Raw genomic sequence first — 24,877 nt, 5'->3', positions numbered from 1 at the left:
ACGAGGAGACGAGTGATTGCTGCCCGTTCGCAGTTTGTTCAGTTGGCTGAGGACGGTGACACTCTTACCGTTTTGCTCGCCAGCCGCGTTGCTGTGCAGTTCTCTATCAGCATTGTGACATACGGTGACTGGCAACAAAGGGTGGGGTTACTATTTGCCACGGCCCACTTTATTTCTAACTTAAAAACTAATCCATCCATCCCAAGATGCCAAAATGTAAGTGACGTATTTCGTGATGAATATTCCAGCGAATGGACATTTATCAAGCAAGGCAAAAGTTATTTGGAAGCAAACTGTGGTGTATGGAATTGCACTTTCAGTAAATAATTTTCAAATGATTTTACTTTTGTTTTCCTCATAACCCATTAAAATCCTTGCTTTATGTTTTTAACTTATGTCACTACTTTTATATAATATATTGATCTGGGTGTGTGGGGGGCATGTATACATTATATATGTTACCAGCAATGTATAGAATGCCAAAAATTGGATGTCAAAGTATGAAACGATTAATATGTCACACAATTCCTAGGCATTCTATGCAATGCCAAAAGACAATACTTTGCCTAAATAGCATTTGTCATTCTATACAATGCTTAGGGAAAGTACATATAATATTAAAATAATTTGGATATTTCATACTTTGCCTAAACACGGCAGGCATTCTATACATTGCCTGCTTTTCATACATTGCTGGTGGCTCTGAGGCTAGGGATCTACACTGGTAATCGGAAGGTTGCCGGTTCGAATCCCGTAAATGCCAATAGGGACTCTGCTCTGTTGGGCCCTTAACCTGCAAATTGCTGAACACTTTGAGTAGTGAGAAAAGTGCTATATAAATATAAAGAATTATTATATATATATAGATAGAGAGAGAGAGAGAGAGTGTCCCGTATTTCTAATTTTCTAATCTGGCAACCTTAAAATAAACCCAAAAGTGCACGATAAATACGCATGGAAACAAGCTAAATGGAGAACTGCTGCTTTCCTTTGTTGTTTGTATCTTATTGCTAATAATTAAAAACCAAGAATACAGCTGTTTAAGACTACAATATGCAATAAGGGTTCAAAATCTTAACGAGCGAGACCACTAAAGTGAAGCAGAAGTGTTACTTGAGGAATAAGTGCTTCTTATTTGTTCAGGGCCAACTCGGCGACAGACAACTCGGCGAAAAGACAACTCGGTGACCGAGTTAGGTAACAGTTAGGTTCAAAGAGATTTTTTTAATGATATTTAAATGACAACGTAGGGCGCCGGAAAATCCACAGAATCACCTCCTTTATGAGAGTCCCGATACGTTGAGAGTAAAGATATTCCTTAAGCCATACTCACAGGTCACCTTTTGTATTCTGAATAACGTTATCATACGATTACAATCGAGTCAATTTATATAAAGGATTAGCAATTTTGGTTGCAGAAGATAATGTCAGATAGAGTTTGTTCCATCAGTTCTGGGAGGCCAGTGAAGTGACAATGTCTCTGATTCTGTTCGACTACAAGGGAATCTTCAGAGTTCTGGAACAGCAGCAAAAACGAGATTGCAATTTGGAAAGCTGAAAACAGAAGCACAATGTGTAGATTTGATCGACAGCTTGTTGTGATGTGAAAATTTGCAAACAAGTTGATAAATATTTTGTATGTCTTTATTTGTAACTTAGACAAAGCAATGTAATATTAGTGTTGTGTTATAGATAATAACACCAATGGTTTGATGGTTTAACCCCTTGTAGACGATTGTCGCGAAATAACTTCAAGCCAGCCTGAATGAAGCCGAGGTGGCGTTTGTATCCCGTCAATGCTAGTTGATGCGTATTCGATATGTACCAAGGATTGTATTGGAAGCACTGGTCATGCCATCTAGCAGTCGTGGTGGAAACTACATCCACCTGATGAAAGCGAAGTGTTAGCATGGCCGTGCACGTGGATTTTGGCTACTAATTTCGAGAAACTGTCCAAATTTGAGGTAACTTGTGGTAAAGTAAAAATACGTACCAGCTTATTGTTTACTTGGGTACTATATACAAATTAACAATCTCCACTTAATTTCAACAGAGTGTAATTGCAGGCCGCAGTACCTATGAGGTCAGTCATGTAACGCCTCAACATCACGAAACGCCCTCAACGTCAGTCACGTAACACCCATCACATTAGACTATGGCTTAACTTTAGGGCCTCTTTACCCTGTGGTTAAGATTAGGGTCGTAGGAAGGTTATCTGACTCAAAGGGCGTTTAGTGACTGACGTTGTGGGCATTACCTGACCTGTGCCATTGGTATTGCAGGCTGCAGCTAGACCCTTCTCCTTAATTTAGCATCTGCGTGACAGAAAAAACACAAATAATTTCTTTTTTTATATAATTGTAAATACATTTAGGCAAATTTAGGGCCGAGTCTCTTTGTAATTTTACGACAGGGTTGGGGTGAAGCGCCTCAAACAAGTTTGGCTAAATTTTCTCTGCTGACGTCTCTCAGTCAACCCCCACAGGACAGCCAGGCTGCCTAACTGCCAAGCTTTACCTTAACACCTGGTTTGGGGGGTGGCAGGTGTGTTCTATTCCCCCATTGGTCTGAAGTATGGCTGTTTGGAATTGGCTTGTATCAAAAGCCTTTAAATACCACGACGCCCTATTGGCTGTAGGGGTTGGGCAGAAAACCTATAAATTTGCTTGCTTTACCTCACCAAATGATGAAAGACCATCACACACCATGAACCAAAAAGGACAACACAATGAAGGGCACAGCTCGGCAGCCATATTGAGATGGACACGCGGCCTGTTCTGAAGAAAGCCAACCACAAATGAACTCGAGACATTTTTAAGTAACTAACAAGTCTGTGTGCCGCCTGAAACTACACATCAGCATTTATCAGGTTGTATGGTTGCCAATATTCAAATGTATTTTGCAAATTGTTATCATTTATGAATATTATCACGAATACATTGTTTAAATTGTAACTTAACTCCTGCTTGTCTTTTACTACACCTAATTGCCTGAGGTTATAGAAGGGAAGGTGGGGAGAAGTTACAGTCATATGAAAAAGTTTGGGAACCCCTCTTAATTCTTTGGATTTTTGTTTCTCATTGGCTGAGCTTTCAAAGTAGCAACTTCCTTTTAATATCTGACATGTCTTATGGACACAGCAGTATTTCAGCAGTGACATTAAGTTTATTGGATTAATAGAAAATATGCAATATGCATCATAACAAAATTAGACAGGTGCATAAATGTGGGCACCCCAACAGAGATATGACATCAATACTTAGTTGAGCCTCCTTTTGTCCTCTAGACGCTGTCCTCCTATAGCCTCTGATGAGTGTCTGATTCTGGATGGAGGTATTGTTGACCATTCTTCCATACCAAATCTTTCCAGTTCAGTTCAATTTTATGGTCAGCCTGCTTCAAATCATCCCATAGATTTTCAATGATATTCAAGTCAGGGGACTGTGACGGCCATTCCAGAACATTGTACTTCTCCCTCTGCATGAATGTCTTTGTAGATTTCCAACTGTGTTTTGGGTCATTGTCTTGTTGGAATATCCAACCCCTGTGTAAGTTCAACTTTGTGACTGATGCTTGAACATTATCTTGAAAAATTTGCTGATATTGAGTTGAATTCATCCAACCCTCGACTTTAACAAGGGCCCCAGTCCCTGAACTGGCCACACAGCCCCACAGCATGATGGAACCTCCACCAAATCTGACAGGAGGTAGCAAGTGTTTTTCTTGGAATGCGGTGTTCTTCTGCCATGCAAAACACTTTTTGTTCTGATCAAATAATTCAATTTTTGTCTCATCTGTCCAAAGCACTTTGTTCCAAAATGAATCTGGCTTGTCTAAATGAGCATTGGCATACAACAAGCGACTCTGTTTGTGGCATGAGTGCAGAAAGGGCTTCTTTCTCATCACCCTGCCATACTGATGTTCTTTGTGCAAATTGCGCTGAATTGTAGAACGATGTACAGATACACCATCTGCAGCAGATGTTCTTGCAGGTCTTTAGAGGTGATCTGTGGGTTGTCTGTCACCATTCTCACAAACCTGCTCATATGCCACTCCTGTATTTTTCTTGGCCTGCCAGACCTGCTGGTTTAACAGCAACTGTGCCTGTGGCCTTCCATTTGCTGATTTCATTCCTTACAGTTGAAACTGACAGTTTAAACCTCTGAGATGGCTTTTTGTAGCCTTCACCTAAACCAGGAGACTCAACAATCTTTGTTTTAAGATCTTTGGAGAGTTGCTTTGAGGATCCCATTGCTGTCATTCTTCAGAGGAGAGTCAAAGTGAAGGAAGCCCAACTTGTAATTGACCACCTTAAATACCTTTATATCTCATGATGGACACACCTGTTTATGAAGTTCAAGGGTTAACAAGCTCATCAACCAATCAGCATTGAGCAGTGACAGGCATTCAAATCAGCACAATGACAAGGGGACCCACATTTGTGCACAGCCAGTTTTTCACATTTGATTTCATTTCATACAACTAAATACTGCGTCACTAAAAATCTTTGTTCAGAAAACACCGCAGGACTCCTAGGAAATGAAAGACATACCACTGTTATCTTATTTGATGAAAGGAGAGTTAGCTTACAGAATTTTAAGGCTTATTTGATATGGAGCCCTCATAATTCTATCATATCCTGCAGAAAATTGCCAGAATAAGAAAACCAAAGGCTGATAAGGTCTATGGAGCATAGACTCCCAAGATCAAGCAGCCATACATCCTCGAAGCTAACAGCGTGGAATTTGAAGGTGATGAAGCCCCACATATTTGACATGTCGAGATTGGGCTCGGCCAGAAATCAGAAGTATCCAACAAAACGAACCTCCAAGTGCTGGGAGTGATCTCCAAGTAAATGTTTTCCATCTGACTGCAAACCACAAAGAAACGAATTCACATGCCAGTGACACCTAACAGCAAGAGCCTCCAGGAGAGCCTAGACACACGTAGGATCGGGTGGGCCAAGATGGCGGCACTTCAGGCTCCCAATATTTGGGATGGTGAATGTTCAGTAAGTAAAGGAGCAGGTGACCAAGCAGTTTAGGCCTGGTCTATAAATCCCTTACAGTACGGGGCGACCCCATGTCAATGAGATCTAAAAAGAGCAAGACTGAATCTGACAGCACCGACAACTCGAAGGTGAAGCCACCACCAGCCAGAAAGACCGAGTAGGGGCTGCTGGGAGGCTACAGCTTTGTTTAAGCTTATTCAGTGGCCTGACAAAGACATCGGAGAAGGCTTATCAGTCCATGTGTTGCTCATTCGGATGGCTAATGGCTGAGCTGTCCTAACCTCTTGCTCAGATATCATTTATATGTCGTCAGACTTGACGACGTCACATACAGTAGTAGTTTGTTCCAAATTCTTATGAACCTCTTCATGAACAAATGCCTCCTAGACTTTCCTTTTAGTTTCCCTTAGGTGTTCTCAAGTACATAATTCATTATTTAATCGGACAAATTCTTCTCACGCTTTTGAGAATTTTGAAGACCCTCTCTGCTCCAGAGTAAAAGGCAGAGTTCGACTGCGCATGCTGGGATAGCACATGATGAGGACAACGTCCCACTGACACACTAGGGATTTCCTTTAATGTTACCCAGGTGAGCGGTACTTACCTGTTGAGGGGTATATGCAGGTGGCGGTGGCCTGACATCATTTTCCGTCCCGTTGGAATAAACCTGACCCAGTCCCGTGTCGCTAGAAACAGCCTGCGGTCCAAGCAGAGGGTCAGAAAGAAGTACTGGCCTCTTTGCAATATGGGAGGTGGTGGTCTCCAGGTCGGCAAGCAAAGCATCTAAACAAGATAACCAGGAGTCAGCTAAGGACTTCAAAAAATAAAATAGACACACGGGGAGGGGAAACATGTCATAGAAATCAAAGAAATGGAGTGGAGCGGCAGGTGTAGTGGAGTGTGGGGTGAGCATCGAGTGAGGAGGAAGAGGAGTGCAATCAGATGACTGGAGGCGTGAAGGTGAGAGGAAAGAACAATGACACTGCTTTTCCACAAAAACCAGAAGTCAGAGGTAGGCAAGGAGATGATAGCAGAACCTCGATCTCCAAAGTCAAAGCAGCAGGTATTTGAGCGTCTGCCCAAGTGGAAAACACTGAGAGGTGACGCTGTTTTCCATCTTTGTTATATGAATATTTTTCTAACCTTTACATGTTTTCCTTGCGGTTTGCACTGAACACCATCCAGAAATCAACAAGGGGGAGATTCGTCAAGTGAAGTGAGCGATTTAAACAAAAGCATCCAATGCTTTACCACAATCATCTGCAAACATCTCACTGCCATGAGGTGTGGGTCGCCGGTTGTGGGTTTCACTACCACATCTTTATCAGGAACACAAGGGAGCTGCGCTGAGTCTGAACACCTTCTCCTGAAAGGTGGTGGAGGCTTAGCAGTGGTCCATCTGCTTCTTGTTTGTAGTGGAAAAGCAACATAACAGAGCGTGTGCAGGAGCGAGAGGCAGAAAGGCTGCAGTGCTGAGGATGCCAAGAATAGTTTAAGCAGGAGGCCTGAGTCATTGTGGCCAACCTAACAGATAACACGGACTCTCGTCATGGCGGACAGAACATGTACAGGGTTATTCACATGGTGCGCCGCCCCAAAGTGCTTGACATAACACACAGAGATGAAAACTTATAAGATATTTTTATACACAGTGCTGTGGCTGTGGAGTATTAACCCAGTAATTTGGGGGATTCCAGCCACTCAGTTACACAGCCTGCACAACGAACGGCACACGGGATATGGATGGAAAGATAAGGAGAAGAGACAGACAGACAGAGAGAGCGAGAGAGATGAAGAGATGAAGCATACCTACCAAAGACAACAACACGGGGGCTGAGAGGACAATAGAGAGTGTCGGCCTCACCTATAGGAGGACAGACAGATTGTGACCATTGGCTGCATACAGAGAGACCACTCTTAGAAATACTGCTTCTTTAATGGCATTTTATGGTTCTGTGTGGTTCGGTGGAGAATTAGGGCTTGACCAAGTTGACCATTCTGGACAGGGCTCCTTGCATATTTAGATTGCAGATTGAGAAAACCTGCTAGCATCATTGTATGCAGTGAGAGTCCTTTTAAAATCATGAGCCATTCATCTGATGCTTAACATGACATCAGGCAAAAGACATAGGAGCATCAAAACGAAGACCAATCCATATTACTAAACGAGAATGGTAAACTGGATATGCACACAAGGCCCCCCCCCCCCATAGTGAAACGGGGGAGACTACGCACGTGCGCAGGCGCCACACAAAGCCCCCCCAAACGCCCCCCTCCCCGCACCAGAGCAGAACGGGAGAAACTACGAACCGTCAGAGTAGGAAACAAAGTAAAACGTCATAAAGAGGATAATGAACAGGGCCAAACACATAGAGAGCAGGTTACAAAACAAAGCCACCCTGCCCAGAGTACAACGAGAGAGACTACGAACCGTCTGACATGCCGCAAGCGGGATAAAGCGAGGTCAGAAATAAAACACAGAGTAGGAAACAAAGTAAAACTTTATAAAGGGATTAAAGAACGGGGACGAACACATGGAGAGCGGGTTTCAGATGATGAAAACTGGAATGCAACAGCTTCAAAAAAACCTATGGAATTAAACACATGCACACCGAGATACAGAATATAAATGCAGAAACAACGACAGTTAAACGTCCACACCACACAGCGGAGGCGGACCCTGAAGGTTCAGGCGCCTACATCGGGCGTCAGAACGCGCAGTGAAGTACAAAAGGCAAAGGCGCCTACACAGCATGGTAAGAACCGGCATAATACGGAAGGCGCAGGCATCGCCGCCATATTGTGAGTGGCACTAATGCATAGATCTAATGAACGTGGACTCCTACAACGCGTGTCTCAAACTGCATAAGCAAAGCAGGCACGGGTTCAACACGACACAGCTCGAGTGACCGAGATACAAACACGCGCCTGCCTGGATATAATTAATGAACGCAAGTGCCTACAACGTGCGTCTGAAATGCCGCAGACCAGGCAGGCACTGCTCCAAACAGAAAGAGCTCGACTAAACGATATACGACATGAAACAGGAAACACTACAGAGTCCGCAGTGCTCCACAATGCACCGCATAATAGTTCGTAAAGAGCTTCGTATTAACACTGGAGAGACCCACAGTGACACGGGCGACCGCTCCGTATTAAACATACGTCATCCTCACACGTCCAAACTATACAGCGTAGCTGAATCACATTACAGTGATGCATTATTAACAGTACGATAAACATCACAGTATCGCAAACAAATGAAAATTATTACTCGAAAAAGGGAAAATATAATCACCACGGACCAGGTGTCATTATAACAAAAGCAGAATAAAGCGAGGTCACAAATGAAAGACAGAGTAGAAAGCAAAGTAAAACGTCATAAACAGGTTAAACGAGGGGGCCAAACACATGGACAGCAGGTTACAGATAATGAAGACCGGAATTCAAACGCTTCAAAAACAAGAACTCGACTGACCGAGATACAAACTGAAACGGGAAACACTACGGGGTCCGCAGTACTCCACTATGCATCGCATAATGGTACGGACGGGGCTCCATATTAACAGTGGAGGGCCTCAGAGTGACACGGGCGAACGCTCCGTATTAAACGTGCGTCATCCTCACACGTGGCTGCCCAGCGGGCACGGGTTCAAAACGCCGTGGGTAGGCGAGCGAAGCGAGCAGGGGGCGAAGCCCCCTTGTAGACTGAATAACAGCTTCTACCCTGAATGCCACCTCATCACCTCCAATGCAGCAGTGCAATAGACGACATCTTGTGCAATTAAGGTCTGATGTTGAATGTTTGTGTTCTACCTCATTTCTTCTTATCCTTTCCTCTTCTTCCTCTTCTTTCGGCTGCTCCTGTTAGGGGTTGCCACAGCAGATCATCTTCTTCCATATCTTTCTGTCCTCGTCATCTTGTTCTGTTACCCCCATCACCTGCATGTCCTCTCTCACCACATCCATAAACCTTCTCTTAGGCCTTCCTCTTCTCCTCTTCCCTGGCAGCTCTATCCTAAGCACCCTTCTCCCAATATACCCAGCATCTCTCCTCTGCACAGGTCCAAACCAACACAATCTCGCCTCTTTGACTTTATCTCCCAACTGTCCCACCTGAGCTGACCCTCTAATGTCCTCATTTCTAATCCTGTCCATCCTCGTCACCCCCAATGCAAATCTTAGCATCTTTAACTCTGCCACCTCCAGCTCTGTCTCCTGTGCCACCGTCTCCGGCCCATATAACATAGCTGGTCTCACTATTGTCCTGTAGACCTTCCCTTTCACTTTTGCTGATACCCGTCTGTCACAAATCACTCCTGACACTTCTCCACCCATTCCACCCTGCCTGCACTCTCTTCTTCACTTCTCTTCCACAATCCCCATTACTCTGTACTGCTGATCCCATCCACCTTCACCAACTCTACTCCCCTCATCCTCACCATTCCACTGACCTCCCTCTCATTCACACACATGTATTCTGTCTTGTTCCTACTGACCTTCATTCCTCTCCTCTCATATCTCCACCTCTCCAGGGTCTTCTCAACCTGCTCTCTTCTATCGCTACACATCACAATGTCATCAGCAAACATCTAATTACATTTATTTATATTTTGACACCGCAGAGACTGCACCTAATTTCGTTGTATTTGTTACAATGACAATAAAGATATTCTGATTCTGATATTCATAGCTATTTACAGAATGGAGCTCATTTTGGATCTAAATAGACAAAAGGTTCTTTGTGGAACCTTCATGTGAATACATGTTTTGGGAACCGAAAGTGGTTCCCTCATGGCAGAGTCTTCCAGCTCCGATTCTGGTGGGCCACACTGGCTGCAGGTTTTCATTCAGACCCTTTTCCTAATCTGTGCCCAGTTTTCGCTGCTAATTAACTCCTTTACAATTCTTTTTAATAGCCCCGTTTTTAAAGATTCAGTCCTCTGAATTGATTCGTTTCTTCATGAAATGGCAGCCAATCAGAAATGAGATGTGAGACGAGCCAACAGATGACCAGCTAAACTGGGATTTCAAACTCCAACCAGTTTCTTAATTCTTGCTGTTCATTAAATCCGTTATTGAATATCAAGACTTGTTGCTGCTCTCATTCTGTTGATTTTCTGTTTTTTCGAAGACCACCGTCGAGATGTTCGGGAGACCTGAGCCAGACCAACATGACCAAGATCGTCACCTTTCGTTTCTTCATTAAATGGCAGCCAAAGAGAAATGAGACGTGAAATGAGCCAACAGATGACCAGCTAAACTGGGCCTTCAAACTCCAACCAGTTTCTTCATGAGAAGCCGATTTCTTGTTGTTCATTAAGCCCGTTGTTTAATTCCAAGGCTCGTTGCTCCTCTCATTCTGCCACAGCAGACATTTCCAAAAATTGTAGATTTTTCTGTTTTTACTAAGAACACCATCAAGATGTTCTGGTGGCCTGAGCAGATCAGCCTTACCGAGGCCTTCACCTTTCTTTATTTTCAGATATCGTGTGACGGGCACAAGTCAGCTGATTGTGTGTTGGCTCGTTTTGGGTCTCATTATTGTTTGGCTGCTACTTAAGGAAAAAAAAAGAAACAATTCAGGGGTCTGAGTCAAGTAAATCAAAATGAAGGTCGTTAAGAAGTTAATTTCCAGCAATTGGTCACTGATGAAGAAGATGGTTAGAATGAAACCCTGCAGGACTGGGGTTGGACACCTGTGCCCTATGGCATCGCTCTGAAGAGCCACTCTGACACGTGGATTTTTTTAAGAGTGACTGAAGAGGAATCCGTTGCAGTGGCATGTTTGCACCATCAGCAGGCAATCCATGATGATATGACGTATTCGTCAGGCCCACAGTTTACACAAATTTAGACTTTGGGAATTCAGAGTCACAATACGCCCCAGTCCGCCTTACAGAGAAATGAACATTCCCAAATTTGGCGACCTTTTCCGTTCACGTCTGCTATGGCACGGCAGACTTTTTGAAGGACGTTACCTGAATAATGCCAATATACATTATTATCGTAAATAATTGTTACTTTTGTACTTTGATTTGATGTCAACAGTTTCTCAAAATTCAAACGTGTAAAAAAACGGTTAATCATAGCAATTCTGTTGTTAAATTATGGTCCCCGTGAGTCGGCACATGCCAAACATTTGAACAATTTTGTAGCGGGGCTACATAATAATACGTATTTGTTTTTGTCTGTGCTGCGTGCGTTTTGTTTTCATCGTCCCGTTTGCTATGCTATATGTGTGCATCAGTAAATGTTGTCCCCATAAGATAAAAGGGGAAGGATGATGAAGGGAGACCGCAACCCCAAGATGGAAATTACCTGTCTGTTTTCCACCAATTACATCCGGGGCTGTCATTATTTAAACAAGAGGAGCGTAAAGGAAAGGAGAGCGAGAGAGAGAACAAGAACGAAGCCATTATTTAGTCATTTCCACCCATCATCCCGTTTATTGTGCCTATTATTGTTTATTGGGTCGACATTTACGGCAACCTGTGCAGAGAAACCCCGGGGTTTGGATTCACACCAACCGTTGCTGAGGACACCTACGGGGAAGTCATTTTCGTATTGTCGGGATGAAGCCAATCGTCAATATCCGCCGGACGTTTACAGCTTTGGGCCTCACTTATCATATACACTTCATCTGCTGTTTATTATCAATCTGTGTTCGTGTTTATGTGCTGTGATAATTCGTTTATTACTTAGGGGCGAGGGAGGGCGTTATAAATAGTATTATTGTTGAATATCTGTGCGCTCGTGAATTTATATTCACAGATGTCATTGGGATAGTGGTAGTTTGTGTGCACTTACATATTATTGAACATTCGTCTGTCCTCGTGTGTAATTCTACTTATCACTTTCAATATATCCGCATTTGATTTTACATTTCTGTCTACTATTTGCTTGTTTTTTCATCATTTGGGGGGAAAAAAAGGTCTATTTGTAAGGAGTACGGCTTGTTATAATCTTGAGAAGCGTCAGGTTAGCCAAGACAATAGTTTAGGTAGTGGAGTTGACGGTCAGAGTGAAGGGGTCAGCTGCTACAATATGACACTTTTAATACTCTCCCCATATGGCACCACGTCGACCAGTATCAGCGGATCTGGCAAACATTATAAGAGTGGTGCTGATAAACGTAAAGCACGCCTGCAACAGGAATTGACAAACGCTAAGCTTACCGAGATTTCTACCTCTCTCAAAACTGAGTGAGGGCCAGCGGTACGAACTGAGAATGCTGATGCTGGCGAATCGTCGCAACGGCCACCAGCAGGTTTTGCAGACAATGGTCTGGACGTAGTGATACAACGGCTTCAGATCAGGTGCTGCCTGCTGAAAAATGGAGAAACTACTAAAGACAAACAAGCAAAATATGTGACAGAGCAATCTCCGACCGACACCTCACTTTATGACGTCCATTTTTTGAGAACTTGTTTAAAACTGGTTGGTACAAATTGAAATGGCTTCATTTTATAGCAGAGGGCAGTTCCTACTTTCTAGCTTACGTTACATTTAATTCATTTTCCTTCACTATGTTTTCTTGGAAAAGTAAGCGGGTCCACTTCTTACATATATTTATGTACGACTACTACTACCCTCATCTGGAGTCCTGTGTGCAGTTTTGGTTTCCAGGCTACAAAAAGGACATAGCAGCACAAGAGAAGGTCCAGAGAAGAGCAACTGGGCTGATTCAGGGCTACAGGGGATGAGTTAGGAGGAAAGATTAAAGGAGCTGAGCCTTTACGGTCCAAACAGAAGAAAATGTTATGTAATGAAATGTAAAGTATGACACGTAGGAGTCAAAATGTGAGGTCTGAATACACAATGGGCGGTCTGTAAATCAAACGTCCACCATAGGAGGAGGATTTAGGAGTCGTTGTGGACTCGACACTATCAACTGGCAGACAAGCCATTAAGAAGGCTAACAGAATGTCAGGTTATATAGCGCCTTGACGTGTGGAGTACAAGTCACAGGAGGGTCTGCTCAAGCTTTATAACATACTGGTGAGGCCTCATCTGGAGTCCTGGGTGCAGTTTTGGGTCCACCAGACATAGCAGCACTAGAGAAGGTCCAGAGAAGAGCAACGAGGCTGACTTCAGGGCTACAGGAGATGAGTTATGAGTGAAGATTAAAAGAGCTGAGCCTTTACAGAGATGAAGAGGAGACCAGACTGGAGTGTTTAACATGATGTAGAGAATCAGTCCAGTGGATCGAGACGGTGACTTTAAAATGAGTTCATCAAAAACACGGGGACACAGTTGGAAACTTGTGAAGGGTAAATTTCACACAAACATTAGGAAGTTTTTCTTTACACAAAGAACGATAGACACTTGGAATAAGCGACCGAGTAGTGTGGTAGACAGGAGGACTGTAGGGACTTTCAAAACTCGACTTAATGTTTTTTTGGAAGAAATAAGTGGACAGGACTTGAGAAAACGTTGACCACTAATAGCAAACCTGGCAGAAGTCCATGGGGTACCACTTAATGAACAGTGGCACAGCTAGAGAAGGAGCTAAGAAGACAATCAGGTGAGAGGCTTCATGTGAACGTCAGGAGTCTACAGTGAGCTACTCACTTTGGGGCAAAAGAAGATAAATAAAGAGGCAGCAGATATCTAAGGTGAGCCATCCTAGAAAGATCAGCTACACGTTTAAAAATCAGGAGTGGTCTCGTCTTGACCTGGATGGATATTTGGGGGGTAAACCACAAGAGAGAGAGGGGGGGGGCAGATGCTGATACAGCGCCACATGACAAACCAACTCAGTACCCCAGATTAGGACCCAAGTGCAGCCGTGTGACGGGTGACACCTCAGCACCACACCAGTTCAGATGGAATGGAACCAGTGTGGTGTTTTTTATGGGGGCTGGGGTGTCAACTCTGCCACCAGCCCCCAAGTAAGTGACCAAGTAGTCTGGTAGACAGGAGGACTGGCGAGCTTTGTTGGGCTGAATGGCCTGCTCTCGTCCAGAGTGATCTGATGTTCCAACTCCAACTTTCCATCCCCAGAATTTATTTTAGTTTTGCTAACTTACAGCTGCTGTAATAAAACAATGAAAAAAACGTTTTTACAAATTCCATGTAGAGAGCCGGCTTGTTTGTCACCAGCGTGATAGTGTCGCGGACCCCAGTGCCCAGGATCTGGTTGAGAATAAGTTACCTCAGGGCGCTGCACAGGGGTCTTCAGCAGGCTAGTTATGCCCAGCTGCTACCTCACAACTCTAAATCGGCTCAGTGCGTCTGTGTGACTGGGATATGCGATGGACTGGTTTGCCATCTCGGGACCAGTATACCACAGCTGAGACAGCAATGGACCCCACAAATACAAAGTGGAAGAAACAATCTAATCAATGTTGGTGTTTGGGGTGGGCTGGTGCCTTGCCCGGGGTTTGTTTCCTGCCTTGCACCCTGTGTTGGCTGGGATTGGCTCCAGCAGACCCCCGTGACCCTGTAGTTAGGATATAGTGGGTTGGATAATGGATGGATGGATGGATGTTGGTGTTATTTCAGATGAATCTTAAGCATGATTTATAAAGTAGGCCGTGCCAGCCCTGACTCTTTCTGACTCCCTCACATCTGACCAAGCAGTTCACCAGAAAGGGGCTGGCTGTCCTAAAGCAAACAGCGAGAATGGAGAGCTATGCCACTTCAGGAGGCCATCTTTGATATGCGTCTTAGTGACTCCCCCAAAGCCAGACACCCCCAATAGATGAACAGACTTTACTCACGAGTCCAACACTTCCTGCTCAACGGCCAGAGAGCCGCACCCGGCCGCCTTCCAACTCGAGTCACACGGCTGTAATTAAAGGCTTGAAAACAAGCGCATGTAGACTGAGCAAAATGACTCAACGAATTTAAATTCCCCAAAGACGGCGAGTTTCTCAAGAAATCAGCCACATTAAAACAAGTTGAAGGAAATATGGTCCTAATTTAACGCAGAGTTTCTCTCCAGCCTGGATCTAAGCAAAACCACCGTTTCGACGGCTGCTTGATTTTTTTTTTTCCCCCTGCAGAACAGCCAGCCAGCCAACGCCAAGGTGATGATATGTCGGGCAGGAGGAATTCAAGGAAAGCAGGAATCCCCAGAAAGTGAGACCAGAGGACACTTGGGCAAGAGGTTTGCTTCGGGGAAGGAGGGGATCTGAGAATGTCACAAATACACGGGCGGCAACGAGACGAGTCTGTGGGGAGCCATTGGGTTTTGAGTCACATGGAAACCACTGGGCCTTACTGGGGAGAGCTGAGACATAAGGAGCCGCAGGAAACCACCGCTGTGTGGGACAACCTAAAGTGTCTGAATATGCCGATATTACATCTCACAACTTCTAGTCGGAGGGTGTGTTGAATTAGACGACTACGTGACGACCTTCCAGCACAGTTCCACATTTCCAAAAGTATCACATGCTCGCCCCTTCGTATGTCAGCCAATAGCCTCCTGTTTGAGGGAGCTGGTGCCCATGCAAAGGCTTTACTGGTACAGCAATGTTCATTCCCAGTCTCTGCCCTTTCTTTTCCTTTATTCCATTCTGTTGTGGTACATAAAACACGCGACATCCGACAAACAAGTCTCTCTCCTTCTAATTAGATCCAAAACTCCTGCGTTGCTTATTAATTGCTGTGCATTGTACTTCCAGTTGAGTGCTCATTGGTGGTCAGCTCTCACACGCACACAAGCCCAGCCAAGTCAAGTCAAGTCAGGGAGCCTGCACCGGTACAATGAGATGCTGCACCCACTACACGACGAAACAGCTCGGGATCCCAGGCAGACACGCGGTCCAGTCCCACCCTCCGGAAATGACCGTCTACCTGCCGCAGCCAGGTGTTACGTGGGCGACCCCTTGGTCTGGTCAGGCCACTCGGGTCCCCAACAATGAGAACCTTACGAGCCGGATCACCCTCGGGGGAAACGCGCCACATGGCCGTAGTGCCGTAACTGACGCTCCCGCACAATGCAGGTAATGCGCCTCATTCGGGACTCCATGACCTACACAAAGTCAAACCAGTGGGACCCAAAGATTCTCCAGAGAGACACACATGAAGGAGTCGAGTCTTCATCTCAGGTCACTGGATAGCATCCATGTCTCACAAACAGGAAGCACCAGGACTCTAAAGACTTGGACCTTCGTCCCTTTGCAGATATCGGGAGCGTCACACACCCCTTACCAGCGACCTCATGACCCCCCACCCCATGCTCTCCCAATCATAGGAAGAGTCACCAGAGTCACATGAATGTCACTACCGAGTTAAGTAAACCTCTCAACGAGGTCAACACTCTCTCCGCAGACAGACACACTGCTGACGGCCGTGCCCAAGAGGTCATTTAAGGCCTGGATCTTGGTGTTTATCAGGACCCTCGCAAGCCCAGACACTCGGACCACTCATTCAGTCTCTCTCGTGAGCCCCCATTGACTCCGTAAAGATCACAGCATCGTCAGCAAAGTCCAGATCCCAGCCCAACATCTCCAAACAAAAAACAAACCGAGGCTGGGTTTGGAAAACGACACGACTGGAGATCACGAGAGCATGTTGGTGAATGAGACCTGCGACTGAAGATCTCTGGAAGAGTCCGGTCATGTGATGTGGCCTTTAGAGATGCTACATGTAGGTAATGGAAGTGAGGGGGAAAACCGATCCATGGAGCAGAAAGAGTTCAAGATGATCCCCTTGACTTGAGTGATAAGGACTCCAGTGACGTCCATACTTGGACCCAACAGTTGCTCTATGGACAATAGGATTCCAAGGAATACTACCTTTTTTGCAAGCAAGGAGAAGTTTCGCAAAAATCCTTAGTATTTGGGACAGAACAAAATTCCCCAGAACAACTCTATGCAAGACGGAAGAAGCATCCCAAAAAAATCCCACACCATATCTATAGAGAGTCACTCTATTTGGAATAAGAAGAGTCTGAACCTGAGAAAACGTTGACCACTAATAGCAAACCTGGCAGAAGATCATGGGGTACCACTTAATGAACAGTGGCACAGCTAGAGAAGGAGCTAAGAAGACAATCAGGTGAGAGGCTTCATGTGAACGTCAGGAGTCTACGGTGAGCTACTCACTTTGGGGTACAAAAGAAGATAAATAAAGAGGCAGCAGATATCTAAGGTGAGCCATTCTAGAAAGATCAGCTACACGTTTAAAAATCAGGAGTGGTCTTGTCTTGACTTTCTCGTATACTCAGATATGGGGATGGATATTTGGGGGGTAAACCACGAGAGAGAGGGAGAGGGGGGCAGATGCTGATACAGCGCCACATGACAAACCAACTCAGGACCCCAGATTAGGACCCAAGTGCAGCCGTGTGACGGGTGACACCTCAGCACCGCACCAGTTCAGATGGAATGGAACCAGTGTGACATTTTTTTATGGTGGCTGGAGTGTCAACTCTGCCACCAGCCCCCCCGGTTTTTCGGCCTGCATGCGGGGCTGGGTGCAGATTAACGTCATACCCTGGATGGAGCAATTACAGGTTAAGGGCCCAACAAAGTAGAGTTTACGGGATTCGAACCACTAGACATTGATCTTATCTTTATATTAAAGTACATTAACTCTTTGAGGGATGAATATTTTTTTCCAAAAAAACTCTGTGTTCTGAAAAGCATGCAAAGCGACAGTTTCTCACAGAAAGCAACATAAAACATCTGCTGCTGTGTGCTGTGGCTGCCAGTTTGCCAGGAAAGTGGCGTGGGGCGGCAGTGGCAGTGCATCGCAATTTTCCTTTGTTATTGATAATTCCTCCGTCTCCCCTTCCCCACAGGTGTCCTCCTTGACAGAACTTTATCCTTTCAGTCCTACGCCAATAACATCTCCCGGTCTGCGTATTTCCACTTGCGTAACGTTAATCGTATTCGCCCCACATCACTGCTATCCTTGTTCATAGCCTCGTCACTTCTCGTCTCGATTATTGCAATTCCCTTTTCTTTGATCTTTCTCGCAAATCTCTTTATAAGCTTCAACTGGTCCAGAATTCAGCTGCCCACATCATTACTAGGACCCCCTCTATTCACCATATCAGTCCCGTTTTGCAGCAGCTTCACTGGCTTCCAGTTCAGTTCTGAATTCAATTCAAAATTCTTCTGTTAACTTTTAATGCTCTCCATAACCTCGCCCTCCATATCTGTCTGACCTCCTCCATGTTGCCATTCCCTCCTGTACCCTCAGATCTTCTTCCTCCATCCACTTGACTGTCCCCTTCGTCTGTCTACCACTATGGGGGGCACAGCATTCAGTTCCTTTGGAACTCACTGCCATCTGAGCTTAGAAATATTGAATCATTGTCACTTTTCAAATCTAAACTGAAAACTCATTTGTCTTAGACGGCTTTTTCTCTTTGATTACATTGCTCTGTCTGATTTTAACTTTTGTATTTTACTTTTGCTTATAATCTGTGTTGTGTCTATTGTTCTGTGTCCTTGAGTGTTTAGAAATGTCTTATTATTATTATTATTATTATTATTATCTGGTCCGTACCACTTGTCACTGGAAGTGCTGGTCCTCCCAGGTGAACGTCAGCTTTATAAACCTGCTCTGTGTCACGATCAGCTGACGCTGGTATCTCACATTTGTTGTCAATCACTTGTATCAAAGTCAGAGTTCGACGAGTCAGTTTCCAATTCGGCCATCATTTTCAAATCACCGTGGACTCTTTTGTTTTATGCCATCGCTTTGATCTCTTGCCAGATGTCGATGACATTCTTGCCGTTCTGTGCCCCTTGCTACTCACACGAGCGCATTGAATCTCGGTCAAACCGATGAAGCTGGTAAAGAGAATCCATCTCAGACATTACGGCGGATTCTGTCAACGTTTAAAACGGATTACCACCGTTGATTCTTTCTATTAACAAAACTCGACATCCGCCCTGAAAGAGTTAAAGGACCATCAGTAACAAATCAAATCAGACTAATAATATACTGGAGAATTATTACAAAACTAAAGGAAATTATAAAGGACCACTTCTAGTTAGTGGAAACAGCCCAAAAGTGGATGGAAATCTCCATTTTGTACCAAATACTTGTATGCAACATTTGGCTGAGCGAAGTGAAAGCGTCCTCAAGTTATCGTGTTTACATACGCAGACGGACAGAATTCCAAAAATGGTATTTTCGCACTAAAACATCGAGATTCGTCAAAATCTCGAAATGGAATTTTTGGGGGATTACAATACAAACCCCATAACTTTGTATACGAGAAAGTCGAAATGCTTGTTCTTTACTGGCTTTTTCTGATTTTGCCTGACAAAAGTACCATTTCATTTCTGGAAAAGGTTCTTTGCATGTGACGCTGGTTCTTTGTGCTTTGAAAAACTTCCAAATATGTACACTGAAAAAAGTAGAACATTGATGTTGTTCATTCAACGTAAATTTTCTCTTTCAAGCAACTTAAGATTAGTCATTTAGTGTTGCAGCTTGAAATATTTGATTTCAGATCTCAATCAAAGTAAAAAAAATTGTTTGTACCAAATTAAGTTATGGTGGAGGGAATAAATGTAGAAATCTTATTTCAGTTAACTTAATATTTTAGTTTGTTTGTGTGCTGTGTTTGAGGGGCCGTTTGTATTTTCTTCCAGTCGAACTTTCCAGTGTGATGGCTTTCCAACTGCCAAAGAAGAAGAAGAACAACTTAAAAAATAGATTTACTTCAGTAACAAAACAAGTGAATTGCACCCGATCACTCTAAATGATTTGCCTCAACTTAAAAATTGTGGGATCAATAAGCTAAAAAGAATTATATTGGTTCAGATTAAAAATAATAAGTGTGAATCATCACATTTTTGTTTTCAGTGTAGAATAAAAACAATGAAATCCTTAGTGTATGGTGGGCTACCCAGCGTGACACTCACTCGTAGCGGGGCTACGTACTAATAGTGTATTCGACGTGTGTGCTGAGTGCCTGCTTGTTTCCATCGTCCATGATGTGTACGTCACTGAATGTCATCCCCGTAAGTGCAGAGGGGACGGATGAGGGAGTGAGACCGCAGCCCCGGGATGGAACGCACCTGTTCACATTCAGTTACGTCCGGCTCATCACTATTTAAACGATCAGGAGGGAAAGAGGAAGAGGGAGGAGGAAGGAGAAAGACGGCGATGTCATTTAATGACAACAGACCATCATTTCCTGCTATTTGTCACCTCACGCCTTGTACCCTGTTTGTTTCTCGGATTCACGACTGCTCAATCATCGCCAGAAACCCCGGGGTTGGACTTCATTATCCACCAAACGCCGAGGGAACCCGGTGAGATTGTTCCGTTTATTTGGGAGATTCAAACGCATCCGTATTCAGGACAGTAATATACTCCAGTTCACATTCATTGTCATTTCAGTATTCACTCATTATTGTTATTTGTGTTTGTTATACGTTACGGTTGTTATTGTATAGATGGTGTTTTCACGTTGCTGCTTTGTTGTGGAACATCACCTGGATGCAGACAGGCGGACACCGATGGTTCACCAATCCATCCATCCATCCATCATCGAACCCGCTATATCCTAACTACAGGGTCACGGGGGTCTGCTGGAGCCAATCCCAGCCAACACAGGGCGCAAGGCAGGAAACAAACCCCGGGCAGGGCGCCAGCCCACCACAGATGGTTCACCCAACACACGTTTATTATACTTATTTACAACAATAAAGTGCACACACAACCCCAAAACTCCCCCAAAGTCCAGGCCCTTACACAATGCCTTTGCCTCTTCAGGTCCACCGCCACTCCTCTCCACCAAGACTTCATCTTCTACACTCCTGACTCGAGCCATCGAATGGAGGGGGGCGACCCCTTTTATAATCACCTGGATGTGCTCCCAGTGCCTCCCAATGAGTGCCTGCTGGCACTCCCCAGTGTGGTGGAAGTACCAGCTGCACACCCAGAAGCACTCCAGGTGTCCCTGGTCTTCTTCCCCCCAGCACTTCTGGATGTGGTGGAAGTGCTGGGGGCCAGGGTTCCATAGGCATTTGGGCACCCCCATTATAGGGTTGAGCTTCTAAGCTCTGTTCCTGTGGTCCCCAAAGCCACCAGGGTGGTCGCCCCCTCATGGTCTGGATACGAGATTACCTGTCAAGCAAATCTGAGATTTACAAAGTACATTCAAATAATCTCATCTCCTCGACGTGTCCACATAATTCAAAGATTTTGAATAAGTTAGTGAGTCTAACCTGCTTAGTCCTGAACAGGGTGGCAGGGGTTTTCTGGAACCTATCCAGGCTGGCATGGGGTGCACGGCAGGAACACACCCTGGACAGGGCACTCGTCCATCACAGGGCAGACACACAGAACCACTGGGGCCAATTTGGGATCGCCAGTTCACCCAACCTGCATGTCTTTGGACTGTGAGACGAAACCCACGCAGACACGGGGTGAACATGCAAGGTCCATCCTCAGAAATGCACACTCACTCATACTGGGCCAGTTACAGACAATGCAAGTTTTTGTCATAATGGGAAGAAAGTTGACGTACCCAGTGGGGGAAAACCAGGTGAAGGATACAATTATACATTAAAGTGACGTCGCACTGCTGTAGTCAGCCCACAGGTTCACTCATTGGCACCCAGCTATCTTTACCTACATGCATCCTTATCACCGAAAGACACAACACTCCCACCCTGATGTACGGCAGGAACACACCCTGGACAGGGTACTCGTCCATCACAGGGCAGACACACAGACCCACTGGGGCCAATATGGGATCGCCAGTTCACCCAACCTGCATGTCTTTGGACTGAGACGAAACCCACGCAGACACGGGGTGAACATGCAAGGTCCATGAATGGAGGACCGGGGACGTGAGCCCTGATCTCCTTACCACGACGCAGCAGCGCTACCACTATGCCACTGTGCTGCCCCCATTTAGACTCAGTCATGGTGAAATATACCAGAAGTGAAACCAAAAAAGGTGACATGTAATATTATTAAGAACGAGTACGAAGACAACTGAGCGCTCAATGAAGGAAGCAAGTGGGCCTCTTCGTCACTCGCTGCCTGGCAGCCAGCCTGTGGCACGGCGCTCAGTGTATAGTGGCAAATCTGCAAATTTGGTGTTATTTCTGGACCTCGAGAAAAATCAATTGGTGCAACCAGAAATACCAGTTTATGTTAATGTTGTGTAAGTGGGTGACGCATTCGTCGGGCCGGGCGTGTCATAACAGTGTTAGCTGTGAGGACGCACCGATTAATGGGTCTGATCTCAGGTAAACGACACACAAAAGCAGCGTAAATGATGACAGGGCACCATCTCCAAGCCATGTAACTATAACGTGGGGAAGGCAGCAATTTATTTATTTATTTATTTACTTGAATCCTTGTATATAATCCATGGTCAAGGGAGACACAACTTTTGGTATAATGCAGGAGCCATTCGAGGAGGAGATCACCACAGGGGACAGTCGTTCTGAGAAATGCACACTCACTCATACTGGGCCAGTTAAAGACAATGCAAGTTTCTGTCATAATGGGAAGAAATTTGACGTACCCAGTGGGGTAAAACCAAGTGAAAGATACAATTATACATTAAAGTGACGGCACACTGCTGTAGTCAGCCCACAGGTTCACTCATTGGCACCCAGCTGTCTTTACCTACATGCCACACAACACTCCCACCCTGATGTGAGAACTTGGAGGGGCTGCCTACGCTCCTACAGTGCAGGTACAGGACAACCTTCACTGTCCCCCAACCCACTGTGCTGGCGCACTGGAATGAAAGTTTGCTTTTTAAGCACTGAGGACGCAGATTGTCTCTCCATTTCTTTTTCTTCTCTATTTATCTGTATCCGCCGACTAAACTCATCATTTTATTTATTTTTACTAATTTTAAGTTTTACTCCGTTGGCCATGCTCTCTTTCTCAGGGGTGGGGGTTGATTTGTTTTCAATCCTATTTTTTTGTTTAAATATTTATCAATTTGTATGGAATGATTACAATAAAATCAATAAAAATAATATATTAAAAACAAATTTGCTTATCGGCCTCATGAAACTGAGCAAAGCTTCTCCCAAAAATACATTTAAATTAACTGTATGTAACAGATGTCCTGCCGTCATCGTCCGTTTACCAAAAGGTTAAATGGGGTCGTAGACGAGCAAAGTTTGACCCGCTGCTCCCCCAACACGTAACTGTCTACCGGAAGTAATCATCTGATTGACATCTTTATCCAAGGCGACTTACAACATTTGCGATGCCACTGGCTACATTTCTTTTGTTATTTCCAGGTGTGGCACGAGAAGACATGATGAGGTGACTCGTTTATATGGTCGCACTGTGTCAACAGCGGGAGTTGAACCCTCAGGGTTTTGAGGTCCTTTGCCTTTAACCGCAACGCCACTTTGCGTCTTCTTCATGGACTCGAGTGGGCTGGTGCCCTGCCCGGGATTCATTCCTGCCTTGCGCCCAGTGCTTGCTGGGATTGGCTCCAGCAGACCCCGTGACCCTGTGTTAGGATATAGCGGGTTGGACAATGACTGACTGTCATTTTAAATAAATGACATGACTGAGATAGATAGATAGATAGATAGATAGATAGATAGATAGATAGATAGATAGATAGATAGATAGATAGATAGATAGATAGATAGATAGAATTTAATATTAGTATAGATAGATAGATAGATAGATAGATAGATAGATAGATAGATACTTTATTAATCCCAATGGGAAATTCACATACTCCAGAAGCAGCATACTGATACAAAAAAGCAATATTAAATTAAAGATTGATAATAATGCAGGTATACAGACAGACAATAACTTTTTATAATGTTAACGTTTACCCATCCATCCATTTTCCAACCCGCTGAATCCGAACACAGGGTCCCCAGGTCTCCTAACTGCGAGGCAGCAGCGCTACCCACTGCGCCACCGTGCCGCCAGATTAGACTGTGTATTCGCTAAATAACCATGCCCATCCATCTAAATCCTAATCCTCTTAATCCAGTTCAGGGGATCTGGTGTCACTCCCGGTAACATATAAGGTGCAAAACAACATCGGACAGGTCGCCTCTCCGGTGTCACACCACCCAGCCGAACCCTACATTTCTGACACGGGATGACGTATTGGCGAGGGGGAGCACAAGTTTGAAAAAGAACGGATAAGTACATGAAAGAGCAATTAGCAATTAAGGAATTTTTAGCAAGAGCGCATCATCTTTACATAAATGAATAATGTGAACAATATACATTCAAATATTAAGTTGTTGTAGTGCTGGATCAAATTATTATAAATGTTTAGTTTGCATACAGTTCATTTGAGATAGATAGATAGATAGATAGATAGATAGATAGATAGATAGATAGATAGATAGATAGATAGATCCCATGTACTCCTTCTACATGTGTCCGTTACATATTTCCGAATTTTGCGGTTTAGCTTGCGGCACTTTGTTTTTTACCAGTATTGTTGTGCACTCCAGTTTTTCCCGAAAGCAGACGTTAAAAGTTGGCTGTTCTCACTTACCGAGGTCATCCATGCCGTGCTCTCTCTTGTTCTTGTTCCGATCGCTCTCTTTCTCTCTCTCTCTTTTTTTCTTTTTCTATTCCTGTCGTCTTTTTTTTCCTTTGGCGCTCAGTCCACGCTCCTTGTTTTGTGCTCCTATCCGATTCCCAGGCGCTGTTCAGTGCCTCAGCGGGAGAGAGGAGTCCGTTATTTGCCGAGATTCGGGGAATGAAAAAAAAAAAGGCGTATCTTTTGAGAACAGCATTAACCGCACAGAGGCCGCGCGAGTTTAGAGCGTCCCAGTCAGGAATCGTGCCCCCCACCTCCCATGCTCGGTCCTCCACCCCGTCCGGGACGGTGACGTAGCGCCCTGCATTCCTCTCCTTGTATGGCGCTCCCTAGTTCAGCGGCTCAACTCCGACTTCATGAAAATAATTAATCTCCCTCGT

At 44.7% G+C, this 24,877-nt stretch overlaps 1 protein-coding gene across 2 annotated transcripts in view; it reads right to left on the bottom strand.

The window, feature by feature from the left end:
- LOC114642520 (transforming growth factor beta-1-induced transcript 1 protein-like) overlaps window positions 1-24,877 on the bottom strand; it is a 53,404-nt gene extending 28,527 nt beyond the window's left edge. Inside the window, exons 1-3 of one of the 2 annotated variants that reach the window (XM_051934542.1) lie at window positions 24,450-24,877; window positions 6,825-6,875; window positions 5,616-5,794 (exon numbers count right to left, since the gene is read on the bottom strand). In XM_051934542.1, the coding sequence (XP_051790502.1) occupies window positions 5,616-5,794; window positions 6,825-6,875; window positions 24,450-24,462 (243 nt within the window). In that variant the 5' untranslated portion in view covers window positions 24,463-24,877. The remainder of the gene's footprint in view (window positions 1-5,615; window positions 5,795-6,824; window positions 6,876-24,449) is intronic. The other variant, XM_051934543.1, reaches the window with a different exon arrangement.

The sequence above is a fragment of the Erpetoichthys calabaricus genome, chromosome 12, assembly GCF_900747795.2.
Source record: "Erpetoichthys calabaricus chromosome 12, fErpCal1.3, whole genome shotgun sequence".
Classification (NCBI taxonomy): domain Eukaryota; kingdom Metazoa; phylum Chordata; class Cladistia; order Polypteriformes; family Polypteridae; genus Erpetoichthys; species Erpetoichthys calabaricus.
This window is presented reverse-complemented; position numbering and strand designations above follow the sequence as displayed.